Source organism: Python bivittatus, unplaced genomic scaffold (assembly GCF_059951505.1).
Source record: "Python bivittatus isolate LINGU-HERP-01145 unplaced genomic scaffold, Pbiv_v1 ctg000010_np1212, whole genome shotgun sequence".
Lineage (NCBI taxonomy): Eukaryota > Metazoa > Chordata > Lepidosauria > Squamata > Pythonidae > Python > Python bivittatus.
In genome coordinates, this window is record NW_028277029.1 from 1,367,481 (window position 1) to 1,384,177 (window position 16,697).

At 41.7% G+C, this 16,697-nt stretch overlaps 1 protein-coding gene across 3 annotated transcripts in view; it reads right to left on the bottom strand.

Annotated features, from left to right (window-relative positions):
• The window catches only part of CCDC91 (coiled-coil domain containing 91), a 96,425-nt gene that overhangs the window by 53,367 nt on the left and 26,361 nt on the right, over window positions 1–16,697 (bottom strand). For all 3 annotated transcript variants that reach the window (XM_088145708.1, XM_025165626.2, XM_025165627.2), the window contains exon 7: window positions 6,243–6,320. In XM_088145708.1, coding sequence (XP_088001834.1) covers window positions 6,243–6,320 — 78 coding nt within the window. The remainder of the gene's footprint in view (window positions 1–6,242; window positions 6,321–16,697) is intronic.

The window sequence follows — 16,697 nt, forward strand, 5'->3', positions numbered from 1 at the left end:
ACATCATAAACCAGTGTTTCTCAACCTTGGCAGCTTTCAGATGTGTGGAGTTCAACTCCCAGAATTCCCCAGCCAGCAAGGCTGGCTGGGGAATTCTGGGAGTTGAAGTCCACACATCTGAAAGCTGCCAAGGTTGAGAAACACTGTCATAAACAAATCACTTCTCCAGATTGGATCATGTTGCTTGAAAGTCATCTTCTTCTCCCCTTTGCTGAAAAAGGAAGAGTGTAGGTTGAATGTTGCCCAAAAAACAACTAATTATCAGATGTCCAGTGCTGATAATCACATGCAGATTTCTCCTTCCAGTCTTGGATGATAACTTTTTTGGCCATCCTACATGTGGAAAGTCCATAATTCTTGACATCTTGATCAGTTCCAGCCAAGAAGAGCACAGGAAACCTTACACGCAGAAAGGGGGGACTTCCTGTTAACTGTCCTGTGGATTCCACATCAAAAGCCCAAACCAGTTGCAACAATCCTCCAAATGGGGGGGGGGGTCAATGACACTTGCCTTGTGCAATGCACGTGTGATACCTTGCACTAAGGTCTCTTATCTCTGACTGAGGGTGATGTGGGATGACTTTGAGGTGAAAGCAGACACAGAGCTGAGCATATTTTAAGAAGGGTTTTTCTGTTATTTTTAGAAAATGCAAGTACAAATGAGCCAAGCTGGGAGTGTGTGTGTGTGTGTGTGCGTGTGCGTGTGTGTGAAGTTGGTTTTAAGTGGGATAAATAAAAACAAGATGTTCACTTAAATTTTCTGAACTTTTTCCACTCTTATTTAGACATGTTACTAAAGCTTTTAGACATGTTACTACTTTGAACTTCAGCTCAGCTAGTATTTCCTTTGGAAAATTCTTCACAAAAATTATTAATGATGGAAACGAAAGCCTTATGTGGAGTAAAGCTATGAAAACAGCATCTTCTATACAAAGTAAGCCTAAAATGTGCCATTATAGTGGATTCTGAACTTGGCATCAAGATGTTTCAAATGAAAGTATAGGTAGAATCCAAATAACTTCACAGCTGGTTTCATATATCCAAGGAGGCTTTGGACCACATTTATTGAATGTGAACTTCTTTCCCATCCCACATAACAATTTATTTTCAAGGGATTATGAAAAGGGGCCCTACTGTTTACAAAGAGATACGTATATTCCACATTGCTATCTCTCTAAATGTTATACATCTTGCTACAATGCATTCTCCATCCTAATCTCTGATACACACCACAAGAGTTTCTTGTTCTGTCTTAGCTAACATACAAGGTTTCTTCCACATAATTGACTTTTCTTCATTTGTTCTCTCGTCATTTTCAAAAGAGAACAAGCAGTCAAGAAATATGCCGCAGCACTCAGTAGAGCAGCCATGAAGGCCTTGGAAAAAATGTTTAAATGCCATGATGTGTTTATACCCACAAAGATCAGAATCATGCAGGTAATGGTGACACTCTATGGACGCAAAAGTTGGACTTTGAAGAAGCAGGAGAGGAAGAGTGTTGATGCTTGTGAACTTTGGTGTTGGGGAAGAGTCCTGAGAATATCGTGGACAGCCAAGAAAACAAACTGATGGATCATCGAACAAATCAACCCAGAGTTCTCATTCAAGCACATATGACCAGGCTCAAATTATCCTACTTCAGACACGTTATGAGAAGACCGAGCTCTCTGGAGAAGGCTCTGATGCTGGGAAAGGGGGAAGGAAAGAGAAGAAGAGGACAACCAACAGCAAGGTGGATAAACTCAGTTAGAGATACAGTGGAGAAAATCTATCTGTGTATTTGCTAAGAGTCGACACCAACTTGATGGTGCATCATCAGTCAATCAATCAATCAATCAATCAATCAATATTACATTATAAACAAAACTGATACAATACAGTAACAATAGCACTATAGAAGAGAGCCAGGTTGGTGTAGTGGTTAAGGCACCAGGCTAGAAACCAGGGGATTGAGACCTCTAGTCCCGCTTTAGGCACGAAGCTAGCTGATGACCTTGGGCCAGTCCCTCTCTCTCAGCTCCAGGAAGGAGGCAATGGCAAACCACTCCTGAAGAACCTTGCCAAGAGAACTGCAGGGACTTGTCAGGCAGTCACCAGGAGTTACCACTGACTCAAAGGCAAAAGCATTATATAACCAGAGATAAAACCTATTCAACTGTTTAGAAGAACTCTGATTTGTCCTCATGTTACATTCTGTACATTTGTGGAAATAAATATGGCAGGGAAGTATATTAGCAGCAGTTTAGGGTTTGAGTAGCATTGTAAGAGGAGAGCTGCCTTAGTGTATAGTGGCAAAATATCAGGAAAGCAGGAGCACCTTTTCCTTTCAGGAGCTGAAGTCCTAAAGCAGAAGATTATCTTCTGCACTTCTAAAAGAATGTCCAGAAGTGATTCAGAACCACCAAGGGCTCTTACATATTCTATGGGTAAGGACACCATTCATAGGCAGAGCTGCAAGCGTCAATGTAAAGGTGAGATTCTGGCACCAGAAGGAGTAGTTTACATCTATCACATACTGGAATTATTTGGGACTACCCAAAGGGGACATCCTGCCTTGTCCAAAACATCCTGTCTACTGACAGTTAAAATAAAAAAGATCTCAGAGGTACAGAAAAGGGGGACCATCCAGTTTTCAACACAGATCAATCCTAGGTGAGGGGTTACAAATGAAATCCAGCAAAGTGGGATGGGCCAGAACTTAGCAATGGAAATCAAACATATGTGTGGCAGCTGGTCAAAGAGACATGGCAGAAGATGCACCAGTGGGACATATTTGAAAGAGACAAAATATCCTGGAGTCCCTGTGTTGATGCTGGAATCTCTGCACCAAGATAAAGGGAAGCACGTGATTAAATGCTTGATACTGAATGAGAACAAGAAAGGTGAATAAAAAGAATCACTAGGATAAGACTAACAATGGCAGCTCCAGTTTCAGATGCTTGATAAGGCTATGCCCATTGCAGTTGCCAATCTCCTTCTTGCCTGCCCCCATCTCTATGCAAGCTCACCCTGCCTGGCTCCCAAACCATCATACTATATAGCAGTGTTTCTCAACCTTGGCAACTCTAAGATGTGTGGACTTCAACTTCCAGAATTCCCTAGCCAGCCAGTGTATTACACTGCTGTGTAATGCAGGGTATTACCATAAATAACCTGGCAAGGTCCACCAAAATCTGGTGCCAGCCCTGATTCCTAAATACAAACTCTTCAAAACAATGCAGCAGGAGCATGTTCACTTGGAGAACATTTGCAGTCCCTGTCCCTGAAAGGGCTCTCTCCAATAAATTATTTGAAGACTAGCAGAACTCCCAAAGAATTACTGTGGCCTGTTTTAATAATTTGGTATTGCAAACAGGATGATAAGATGGAAAGAGTAAATAGGGGTATAAACAGTACAGAATGTTCTGTACTGTTTCAACTATCTTTGTACAGTTATAATTACCTTATGTTTAACTCACAAAGGGCTACGCTTTTAAACGTAGAATGGCCATAGAAATAACCATCATGATTCTGACCATGGCCTTAAAATTCAGGTAGCTCTCAGACCCCACTGTGCCAGTTGACTGGCACTAAGGATCGCAAATGCTACCCAGAGTTCTAGACTTGGAAGGGATCGGCAATCCCAGTTCAAGTCTCCACTTGACCACCACCTCTCTGGGTCACTGGTTTCACTGCCAAGCTCCTCTTATTGTTAGGAAGTTTCCCCCAGTATTCCTGAAACTTAAATCCATTATTCTGGGTCCTGTAATCTAGAACATGACAGAACAGATCTTGACCTTCTTCTGTGTGACAACCTTTCAGGTATTGAAGAGTGTTACTGTGACACACCTGTAATCACAGACCCAATGTTGGGGAAGGACTGGAACGGAGGTTTGGAAAATGGCTGGCAGCTTAAATGGAGCTGACAGGTTGTGGGTTTTAGTAAAGCACAATGGGCTGGTAAACCTGATTTAGACTGGACAGCATTTGTACTGCTGAAGAGAGTAATTGGGCACAATCTGAAGAAGTGCACTGAAGACCAAAAGAGGAAGAAGAATGACAAGGGAAATTACTAACCAACAGAGAGGTGTAATGGGCTGTGAGAATAACCTTGAGGAACTGGCGGAAGAGCCACAGCCAAGGGGATAGGCACATTCAGAGTTGGAAGATTCTGTTACTGTAACCCTATAATAAAAGAAGATTTAGTATTCATATCTCTGATGTTCAAGTGTGGTCTACCTCAGAGGGCAGACATCAATCTTGCAACTCTGAATGTGCCTCCCCGCTCCCTGCCTTTATCCTAAAGAGAACTAGGGAGGGTGAAGTCTGAGTCGTTTTCTCAAATTCCATTCCTGCTTTAGATTTCTCTTATCTGACCCCTGCCTTGGCTGCAGCTCTTCCTCCTGTTCCTCAAGGTTACTCTCACAGCCCATTACAAAAGGACTCGGTAGGGTGCCAGAAGACAATGCAAAATAAGATAAGCAAACCCTACCAGCTAGAGAAAGGCCCATTGCTAGGTCATCAGAGAGAGAGGGAGGGGGAGAGAGAGCGAGAGAGCGCACAAGTGAGTGAGTGCAAGTGACTGAATAAGTTTGGCATTGATCTCTGTAAGTCCTTCCTTAATTCTAGAATTAGGACACAGGTAGTGTAAATATATGTTACACTTGTATCAAAACAGACAGACTGTCAGGCCTAGCCCAAGGAACTCCAGGAGACCATGCAGATTCAGTTCAGCAATGTTTATTAGCTACGACCTCTAGCAAGAATCTTCCCAGACTGAAACTTAGTTCCCACAGTCAGCCAGTGAAAACAAAGTGAATTCCTCAGGGAGGTGCCAGCCTCATCCTCTTATCTCTTCCTCGCCCCTCAGGAGACGAAAGAGGATGTTTCCCTCCCTGAGTGTGGCCTTCATAATTCCATTCCATCACACAGACAGAGGCACAGATTATGGAAATCCACCAATCACATTTTGGGTCAGAAGAGAAAGCACAGAGAGGAAACACACAGGGAGACGTTATTCTATTCACAGAAACAACTGGATAGCCAACAGAGTAAAACAAAGATCAAAATTGTCTGCTCTGACCGTTGGATAGGACTGAAGCTATTTTTATGGGCAAAAAGGAACCCTTGTAACTTCTCTCTAGAGATAAGCAAACGTGGGTATGGAGCAGGTCTGAGTTCAGTGGTGCTTGCACCTGGCAACAGCCAAAGTTGATGAAAATTGCTCCTGGGAAATGCTCCTTCCAGGATATCCAAGAGAAATGCTGGATTCAGTAAACTCTTCTTTAGGAAGAATTGCAGAGCTTGTAAAGATAATCAGGCTTTCTCATCAACAGCACCTTTCCTCACATCCAGATTACATTTGAACTTGTCCAGCGCCATCCATTACCAAGTCGGGTCAGATAGCAACTTGTCCCTTTGCATCCTCCTGAGATTGGGGGAGAGGCAGAGGCACAGCTGCATGACTCACTGCCTGATGTCACTTCAGCTCAGTTCCCGGATGACCATTCACGCAGATATTATACAGTGTGATTCCTGGCAGGCGGGAGGCCAAGTGGTGAAACAGCAGCTTCCCAGCACCACTTTCAGTGATTTAGTCCTCAGGAATCAGCCCAGCCAGGGCAAAAGAATACCATGGCCCATCATACTAAAAGCTGCTGAAAATCAACAGAGTAGCCATACTTCCTTTCTGCCCCATTTTCCACAATGATGACTAAAGCAGTTAACCTCCAGACTGTATAGACTCAAGCAATTAAGTTTGCACTGGTCAGTGACCATAACAAAATAGTGAGTTCTATTTCCCAAATCCCTGGGGTTCAGAAGTGACCACATGTTCAAAGTGGTCAGTATTCTTGTTCAATTCTTTACACCAAGAATTGAATAAAGGACAGATTGCTCCAGGACTCTAACCCCAGTCCAATCCACCATCTTAGTGCAGGGCAAAAAGTCTCCTTCTGTAGAAGAGGATTAAAGCAGTAGGTGGTCAGCTGGACAGTTCCACGTAAATCATCATTATTTCCCGCAAAGTTTCTTCCTTTCCATTATTCTCAGCAGAAAGGTCATCTGGTAGATATCACTGAAAGATTCTTTTGAACTTACATTTTTTACCATCTCCCTACAGAATCAGCTTTATGGATGTGGCTACAAAAACAAACAAATGAAACTCAAGTTTCTAATTTGCCTCCTGCAAGAAAGAAAACGATCCCACAATCAGAACAGACTTAGAAGCCAATTCAAACACTGGAAAATAACATCGCTGTTACCTTGAATTCTTCCACAATAATAGACAAGGCCTGGTGTCCAGCTTTTCTTAAATCTTCCAACTCAAGTTTATGTTTCTCCTAGAAGCAAATATAGAAAAGACAAAAGTGAGGAAACGTGGTCAATCCTTCTTCCAGTCCACTAAATTCCGACTTGAGTCACAGACCCTTCCATCCCTGACAAAGAGGCGTAATCATTACCAAGGCTTCTTCTGCTCCTAGTTCCCGTGTTTTAATTCTAGGACCGTCGTGTAAGAGACAACAGCTTTTGTTGGCTGCTGCTGGGGAAAGGTTAGCCTGAACATACTCTGTAGTCTCATTCTGACCTCTCTTTCACTCCAGTAAGACTTAGTGCAAACCAATGTGAACCACAGGGGAGAAATAGCTCATTAGATACCCAGCCTTCCCCAAAGGTAGCAGAAGGCACAGCTTATTTCCAAAGCAGATGTCAATCTTATGTGACCCTTAAAGAGGCAAGGGGCCCATGCCAATCCATCACCAGAATCCTCCAGCTATTGCTGTTTTACCACACAGTAAGGCTCCCAGCATGGGCATCCATAGGGAGATGGCAATCAGTCTAGGAGAGGTAATCAAAGAAAGGCTTGGAGACACTGAAGTCCAGAATGAAAGAGGACTCGTCCCAAATTCTGTCCAAACTTGGTTTAACCATGTTAGATGGAAACCAGCCAACTGTCCACTCATCTCTCCAGCTCTCCTTCAGAGCCAGATATAACAGTTTACTCTCAGTGCTTTCATATGGCAGATTCAATAAAACCCCCATGATCTCTGTGGGGATGGTTCAGTTGAATCTGTTCTCCAGCTGCTGCTGCACTGCTCCTTCTGCAATGAGATCCGAAGAAGACTCATCTTCCCTCTCTTGATCTTATGGCTATGTGGATGGTTGGTTGATTTCCTCCTCTCTCTCTCTGCTGTATTCAGTTTATATATGTTCTATTTGGTCACTGACCGAAATAAATATTATCTATCATGCTTCAAATGATGAAATGTGTGTTACAATACAAGCCTTGCCCTTGGTACGTGCATCCTGATATACCATGCTGGGATTCTCACGACCACTCAGTATGTTTCTAGTTTGACACCACAGAGTGTTTTACAGCTTAGAAGTTTATGATCTTCTATTTAATCTTACACTCAACCAAATAGATAGATAGATGGATCGATTAAAAAATACATATTTTATGCCCCCCATGCCTTTTTACACTACTATGCTCCTATGTCTTCCTTTATTACTGAATTTCTGCCCTCTGCCTTATACCAGTCTATGATCATAATAAAAATTGATGACTACCAAGCACTTTTCAGAAAAAAAAATTGTCTGCCCCCCTGAATCTGTCCAGGATTCTGAAGGACCCGCCTCAGACAGCCCTCATTTCCTGATTCTGCTTCTTAATCTTTGGTTAGATGTGGAGGTTTTGCCTGTTCTCCCTATCCAAACCAGATCTTCCCCAAGCCTAAACACTGGACACCCAAGTTGTAGATGAAGGACATCAAGATCTAGATCATAAGAATTAGCAGCTGCACAAGAGTGAGCTCAGTGTATAGGACAACTTCCGAACAGAAGGCTTACTGTCTGCGATTTGGAGAAAATAAGTAGTCAGAGCCGGTCTCCACCTTTCATGGGACTAACACGGTGCAGCAGAGTTCTCTGTTTATCAAGGAAGGCAAACATTCCTGAAATGGTGTTGAGTGAATCATAATGAAAATGGCCACAGGGGGATTTATCTGACAGTTGCAGTCTTGTAAAGCATTTGCTAAGTTTAGGTCTAGGAAATCTCCATCCTGAAGCTTGGTTGTAAGCATCATTAGAGATAACATGGGAGTTTGAGCAAAGTTCCAGAGGCTGAGGTGATAATGAAATAATAGGCTGTCATGAGAGCTGTTAAAACTAAAATTATTGAAGCTGAAGAGAAAACCCTTTATTAAAAAATTCTCATGATCTTTGCTTTCTTAGCAGAAAGGAGTAATGTCTCCCTGACCGAGGCCTTCAACAGGTTGTAAACCTTTCATTGGCCCAAGAGCTGAAATCCCTTGTGACTTACTTTCTAGTGGCCAAAAGTGTCATCATGCCACAAGCTAAAGTGTGTGGGATTAATCCAATTTATTCTTTCCCCTCCTCTTTTCTGCCTCAAAAACCCTTGCGTGCACATACTTATCCACCATGCACACAAAATACACATATACTCTTTCACATACTACCTGAGATACATGCACCCAAAAGGCAAAGACTTTAAAAAAGCTCCAAATAATTCAAGCGAAGGACTTTTAAAATCTTACTTGAAGTGGAACTGCAGACAAAAATAATTAACCTTTCCCTATTGAATTTAAATAACACTCCCCCCCCCCAATTGCTCACAGAAGCTGCAATCAAGTTTGAAATGATGTTTTTATTTGGTGTGAGGGCATTGGGGGGGGGGGGGGACAAAGTCTGTAGGCCCAGCTTCTCAGTCTGAGAAGGTCTGATAGATCAGCTTTGGTCCATTCATACTCTAGAAACCTTCAGAGGTGCTCAATGAAGTATTATTTTGGGAAACTTCAATGAGACAAGGAAGAATTTCTATGTTTTTTCTGTTATTAAACAACCTCTTACTTCAATCATATCTAAGAACTAAAGTAGTATCATATAGTGGCTATTATGCCAAATTCAACAATATCAACAATAACCAGTATAATTAAATATTTCAGTATTCCTCCATGTCCAATCCAGAATGGCCTGAACTATTCTCTCTAACTGATGCCTAACTAGATTATATGATGTTTAAACATCATCATGTACAGTATCTAAATACAAAGGTTGCTTTCAAAGAAATTGGCCTACCTAGTTGTGAAACTATTTTTACAAAGCAGTTCAGCACTGGCCTGAAAAATATACTTTCTGCTGAGCAAGAAATCTTGGAAATGATTGTTAGCACAGCAATTTGCTGGAAGGAATTACAATCAATTATATGTGACGCACAAGGCTAACTCAAGGCTATTGTAAAAATGCTGCATGCCTCCAATTTAAGGAGAACTAAGTGTAACTTAAATAACTGCAATTCGGTATGTTCTAGATGTGAATGTGGAGGTTGGCAACACAGCCCTGTCAGGTACACATGTGCGTGCCAGGACCCAATATATGCCCATCCGTCTCCTTGCCCACATGCACACAAACCTACTCCTTCTCCTGGGAGAGAAATCACCACTAGCAATGATATAGCATTTTCCTCTCCCTTCACTGCAAAGAAGGGACAGACACAGAAGCTCAATCTTTCTTTGTAGTAAAGAGAATACGAATCATTATTTGCTGTTATACATCAGGAAGAGCTCCCCAGTAATAGTAGTTCTGTCTAGTTACACACTACACAGTATGTGAAAGCATCACCAGCCCCCTTATGTCTGCCCAACGAAGGCAGAGGGAAAAAAATAATACACGGTAGTTTCCATTTGTAGAGAATATGTGAAGGTCAGGGTTGATCTATTGGGTTCTTGATGTCCTCTGAGCTTGGGTGTTTTTCTGAAGACGTTTCATTACCAAGCTAGGTAGCCCCCCTGTCATGCACTGATAATGTTACTTAGTGTCGCAATGACACATCTGCAGGAAAACAGAGAACACCAAGAACTCAACCGTGGTCTAATTTCTCAAACTATATCCTCCATTCCCACTTAAGCTTGCATGCCTCTCTCAGCAGAGGTGACTCAGAAAGCTTCCCTATCTTAAACCTTTCAAATGTACCCAGGGCAGCCCATCTAAACCTGTCCACCGAGGACTCTTTCCACCACAGTGCAGTCACTTCACCTTGAGTCACTTTCCCCACCTGAACAAAACAGAAGCAAAATACCGTTTGGAAAATATTCATGGTTGTCACAGTGGACATAAAATCCCAGCTACTCTTGACCAAGCAGCCTTGATATGGACACTGAAATCTCCCAGCAAGTTCTTACAGTTCAGCATTTCCACCCAGAATTAGGCCCTGGATGAGAGACTGTTCCCATCAAATGATCTGGAATTTAAAAAGAAGGGATCTTAAATCATTTAGGGAATATACTGCTTGCCTTTTTTTCTCCTTAGTTTTTCTCATTCATTGGAAACAATATTTTCCTTTGCACCATTACAGCTGTAGAGCTCTCTCCACCAGAAGAGAATAAACTTTTCTAGGTGTATCAGAGACAGCCTAAAGCCTTTTTCCGGTTTCTCGGCTCAAATCATTTAAACAGGTCAAAACTGTTCTCCATTATTTAGTATGTGCTAAATAGCTTCAGCAGCCAAAGTCTTGTATCTGAATGGCTCGGCTACCCTAGACCCGCTCCCAATATTGCGTTTATCTGAAAGGAAGGCAACCCTAAGTCTAACACAATCTCCTTCCTCTCTATTCAAGGAGGAAAATCCAGGCCAAGGCCCACCAACTCCAGGTGTAATCAGTCCTGAAGACATGTGTGGGCCTGTGACACATGTACAGATCGATATATGACTGGCCAGAAGCCACACTCCCAGCCAGAGCTACACCAGGACTTTCTTTTGTATATAAAACAACCACTGCTGATTAAAACTAATTGTCTGTAAGACAGAGTACAACAATTATAAAATCAATTCATTCCCATTTGTGTATATCAGCTGGTCTCTGTCTCACGTTCAAACCGCTCTCCTAGAGACACCAGCAAGGCTTCCTTCACACCACCAGAAACAGCAAAAAGGAAACCAGGATGGCGATGGGTTACGGGGCAGGTAAGGAAGGAGCAAAGCTGGATGGAGATGCAGCAATGGGAGAAATAGCTGAACAGAGACTGATGATGCTCCAACTGTTGACCCATCTGCTTTGGGTTCCTCAGTAAACCATAGTACTGATCTGACTATGTAAGAGGAACCAGGGTGCCGATCAACCATACACCAACTGTCCTGAATGTCTCCAGATTTGGGGCACTGATGGTATCGCTAACGGAAAATGTGGAAAATTCCCCAAGTCAATCAGAAAACCAACCAGGTGCTCAGTGGGCCATTCAAGTGGCCCTCTACTTCTAAAGAGGCTTATGTCAGCCATCAGTCAGAAGAAAGGGAGACCCTCTTTAGGTGTTACAGAAAGACTTAAATTCACAGGCAAACAGTGTTCTTTCCAAGGAACAACTGACCTCCAGTCATCCATGTCTGCAAAATTTGCCCTTCTTGTTCCTTCCTCTTCAACAACTTTTTAAACTCTTTTCAGGGAATGTAAGCAGACCACACTCCTATGTTCACAGGTAATTATTGCGAATGAAACCTCAGTAAATAACGCTCGAGTGGAATGGAAATCTCAGCACTGACCTTCTCCCTTTCCTGGACTGGCATAATGGGTCTGAGGCCCCTCTTAAATAGCCAGTTTTGTATTGTGGGGCACACAGCAGCATGCCTCTGAAAAAGAGAAGCGTTCACTTCTGTGACCTTTGCACAAGCACCAGCCAATTTGCTTTCTTCCATGTGGAGTTCTCTTCCACTGCAAAATTAGCCCTTTCTCCTCCTGCAAGCTCCCCCCATCTTCTATCCCTCCTGCCAACTGTGGCTTATGCAGTTGTGGGCGTGAATTGGCCGTTATCACGTTGGCATCAGCCGAAGCGCTTCATTTCCAGTACAGCCATACTCGGTTGGGCCATGGAGCTGCCAGGAAGCTCCACGCAATTTGGTTTCTGACCCAAAAACTCTTATTGAGACATTTCTATCAATTACCACCCTTCTTCATCTCTGTTCAGTATGACAAATAAAACTACAGCTATGTCACAAGAAAACCAGTGGAAGTCCATCTCCTAAAATGTGAAAGACGTGAGGTGGTATCACTTTTCCTTCCCATGCCTCACTCCTCCAAAAGACCATGATGTGTTCACTGTTTTGTTTAAACCAAGATCAGACCTAAATGTTGACAGATCAGTCCGTATATTCAAAGTAATAAAGCAGCCTGGGTTGACAAGTTTCTGCTAGCAATTTTGCTGTGGTTAAGATGGTGTATTAACTTAAAAGTGGTGTTACTGAATCCTAAGGAATTCTGATAATCTCAAAAATTAACAGAACAATCTAACATTGGCATGTAGCTTTTAATTGAATGTTTATGCTTTTTATGGCAATTTACAGCAAGCGGATGAAGCTATGCACCTTCATAGCACGTTTACTAAAGATGTGAAAATGGATATGTATGAATATTTAAATTTCAAATTTAAAGATGTGCAAATGAAGTTTAAAAAGTAGTGGGTAGAATGTGGTCTTCTGGTAGGAATGATTGAATAAAGATGTAAAAATGGCTGCTTGCTTCTACCCACTTGGTTTTATGGAAGTGAGCCTCATAACAGTAAGTTGAAAGCAGTGGGAATGGGACACAGAGGAAGAGTGTGTGTTAAAACAAGAATACGTGGGTGCTGCGTGAAGGAAGACTGAACTTAAGACTGAGCGGCCCATGGGAAGGAACCATGTTGATAGCTTGGTCATGTAGAAAGAATGAGAATTAAACTGCAAAACGTATGAAGGAAGAATGAGCAGGTGGGAAAAACCAAGGAAGTCATGACTGAATGGACGGAGTTTATGAGTTCCTCAAAGAGAGAGAGGAGAAGTTTTTAAGAAAACAATATATGGGCATGGTGAAAGCAAGGACAGTTTGCAAGCATCAAAAGGTATGGAAATGTATAGTTGAATGTATTGGAGTAAACTAGTTTTAACAACATTTCATCTTCTTTTTCATCTCTCAGCCCTTTCTTTTCTTTGTCTTACTCTTTCTTATTCTTTTTCTGCAATCTGTTTAACAACGCTTACCCCCAAAGGGGACAGTGTGATGGGTACGGATGGATGTATATTTAATTTTGAAATTAGTGGGTGAAGCTATGTAACCAAAAGGAATGTCTTTCTATAAGAGCTGAAATATATCCTCCAGCTGGAACATTGACAAAGAATTGTTTCCATTCCTATTCATCTTGTTTTAAAATCAAAATGAGTATTAACTGTCGTGATGCAAAAAAGAAAAGAAAAACCCCACTCTCCTTTTATTATTCCGTGTATTGGTTGCATATAAAGCCCAGATGTTCTACATGGGGGATCCTTCAGTGCTATAGTCAGGCAAAATAGCCCCCCATCCTCATGCTGCTTGGGGGGACTTTCACAGAGCTGAGGTTGTGAAACAGCTCATATATATTGCACTGAACCTGACTGAAAATGTTGTACCTTTTCTTTCCGAGTTCAGACACATTCAAAAATGCTCAAGGCGCAAGATCCATCAAAATTTTGTTGTCTAAAGAGGGAAATATAACAAGCTCAGTATTATATTTATGCCAAGTAGACTAGAGTTTAAAAAGGTGATTCTAAATCTCTGTTGTAATAGAAGTGTTAGAAAAACAGACAAGTTGTTATTGTGCAATGGAAGATTAATAAATCTGTCAACTGGGTATCAGAGCATGCTTACATTAATCTTACGGCAAAAAGTCAACCATTAACCCAATTTAAGTAGTGACAGAATGAAAATGTGTTGAAAATCTGAAGCACTCTCCAAAGGATGACAGCCTATTGTTAAGAACTTTTATTAACCGGTTTAGCCATTCATTTTGGGGGTACAGGGGAAAATTGCAATGCTTCTATCTTTCATCTAGGATTTTTCACGCTTTACAAAACTCCCTCCCACCCGTCCCCTTAACAATTATTAAGAAAAAAAAATGCAAATATGTAAATGTCCATATTCAGTATTTAGACCCACTCTGGCTATTTCTTCTGTTCAGAGAAATCTGTTAGGAAAAATGCTGCAAAATCCATCTTCTGAGTAGCACCTTGTCCATAAGACTTGCTAGGAAGTTGGACTTGGGAGAGTTCGATGCTGGAAGAATTGGAAAACCTCTCCAGGATGTCTTTTTTTATTTGGATTCCTGTACACAGCAAGAGGTTGGACTCGAGGGCCACAGTGGCCCTGCAGTGATTCATGGTAATTGAAGTTCCATGCTGTTATTCATTCTAATTCCCCACAATTTTTTTTTTCAGGAAAGCATAACCTATGTCCTTTCCTTGCACAGTGTCTGACAAAAAAAACCCCATATATTTAGCTTTAAGAAAACATAATTCTAGGCTTTAATATATTATCTGCATTATAACCAACTCATTTTATAAGAGATATTTTAAAGGGCACAAAATAACTGAAATGTAAGATTAGACAACTTCCTGAAATAAAAGAACTAAGATCTGCTTTGAATTTTATCATAAATTTTAAAGTGGTTCTTAAGCTATAATCTAATATTATTCATTATGATTCTAGCTTGAGGAAGCCTCCGAAATAATTGCATCCATCTTGAAATTGTTAATAACCAAATGTTTATGGAAGAATAAATAACTTTCTATACTTAGAAGAATGAGTCAGAATATTACTGAACATTTAAGTGTCTAGACACCTAATCCTTCAGCTACTATTCAGTAACCCCAAACTGGAAGAAGTGGAACCGTGGCCACCACATTTACAAGAGAGATAATGCCAAACCTTGGAACCAGGATGCCGTCCCTGGAAGATACATCTTCAGCCTCCATCTCAAAAGAACGATATGGAGCTGACTGTTCTGAAAAGATGGGTATCTTCTATTCGCTGAAGAAACCACTTGTTCGTAGTGGGTTAATCCGGAGGAGCCACAGCAATTAGCACAGGAGGAAGGAATCGGCCAACTGCAGGGGGATTTCCCCAATGAAAACCCCACTATGAGTATTTCAGCCTCCCAATAAACACTCTTATCCGGACAGCTAATGTCACTAACCAACCCATGCAAGACATTTTGAATTAAATTATACACTACTCTAAGAAGAGTATTTGATACAACAGGCCATTTAGAAAAGAAATCAGAGCTTGTTTTACTCTTGTTGTTTCATGTCCATATTAAATACAACCAGCTGACTTTCTAGGACATATAATGCAGTCATAATGTTGCTTTCAGGCACCTGGCTTAAAATATTTAGAAATATGCACAAATTTAACTCAGACAAAATAGAATATTAATCCTGAAAGTGGTAGTGCAGGAGCTTCCGTGTTAACTTGGTTTGATCGGTTTTATCATCATGTTTACTAAGAAGCCTCACACAAAAAAAGCAATTTCTGCTTGCGATTTTTGTGGCAGTTCCCCGGAGGTGATGATCTGGTTGCATTTCACTCCTTCCTGCGGACGTGAGTCGTTCTGAAAGTGCTGGAATCCAGCAAGAAATGAAAACTAAACGGATCTAAAGCGTTTCCAAACAAGGGGCCACGCTCTCCAAAATCCTGTCCAGGCGCTCCTGATTCAAGGCTCGCAATGCCTTCGTGCCTGAGATGTTGCTTCAGGGACCGCAGATCTTCCTTTCCGAGGGCAGAGAAAAAGAGAGGGATCTGCTCCTGGAAGGGGAGATCTCATCTCAGATGGCGTCCTCCAGACCTGCTACAACTGTCCCCAGCTCTTTCTGCCCTAATGGGGATTTCTGATCCCCTGACACCCACGGATAAGAATGAGCTAAGGGGAGGGCAAACCAGGCCAACTAATAGGGTTGCCTTGTGAATTCTAATCTTCTTTGTTCAATTCGATTCTTGCTGGTTGAGCAACTTCGTAATTCCAAGGGATTCGAAGAACAATGTTGTAGAGTAAAATGTGAAAAGGGAGAACAAAGAATTGACTGCAGAGCCCCCAGCAGAAAAACTAAATGGAAATGGGCAGGAGGGTATTATCATAAACATAAATCTGTCCAATAACAGCCAAAAGCCGTTTTAGTGACTAAAAAAGTAAATTTCCACCTACTGGCACAGCGTAATTCCAAGCTCTTCCATAACCTGTAAACGTTCCAGGAATCTCATCTACAAATTCACAGGCAGATATAGCAGATTTTTAACTCTATTTTTCATTATTTGTGTCCTGTCTCCTCTATGTCTGCACCTAAAACCAACCTAAATATTTTGTTAGAAGATGGTATTTAACAGGATGCAAGTCATATTACATAAAAAAAAAAAACATACGTTTTCTAGTATTTTTACCCACAAAAATCACCTACCTCCAAGATACACTTCCAAACTACCTTACCAAGCAGCTTGTATTCATGTCTACCAACCTACAGAAGATTATCCTGCATACTTTAGTTACTGAGGACCAATCTTGGTGTGATGGCAGCAGACCCACTTTTCGAAATATGCGTCTGCTGGAATCGTAACCCTAAAGGGGCACAAGAATAAAGCAGGCAACAAATCCTCCAGCTTTTATGGCTTCCCCTACAGCGTCCCTCCCCTTCAGAAGGAGCCTCTTCCTCATTCTTCGCTTGCACCCTTATTGCCACTTCAGAATCAGGAACTCAAACTCCCGTAAGCGGGAATAAGACAAGCTCGGATCTCAACAGAGGAGCTGTTTCATCAAGTTCCCCTCTTAAAATTTTCTCAACTCAGCACGTAACAGCAAGGAATAACTTCACAGCAACAATGACCCAATGGCTCTTAAGCCCTAAACAGTGTTTTGTTGACTGAAGACCCAGGA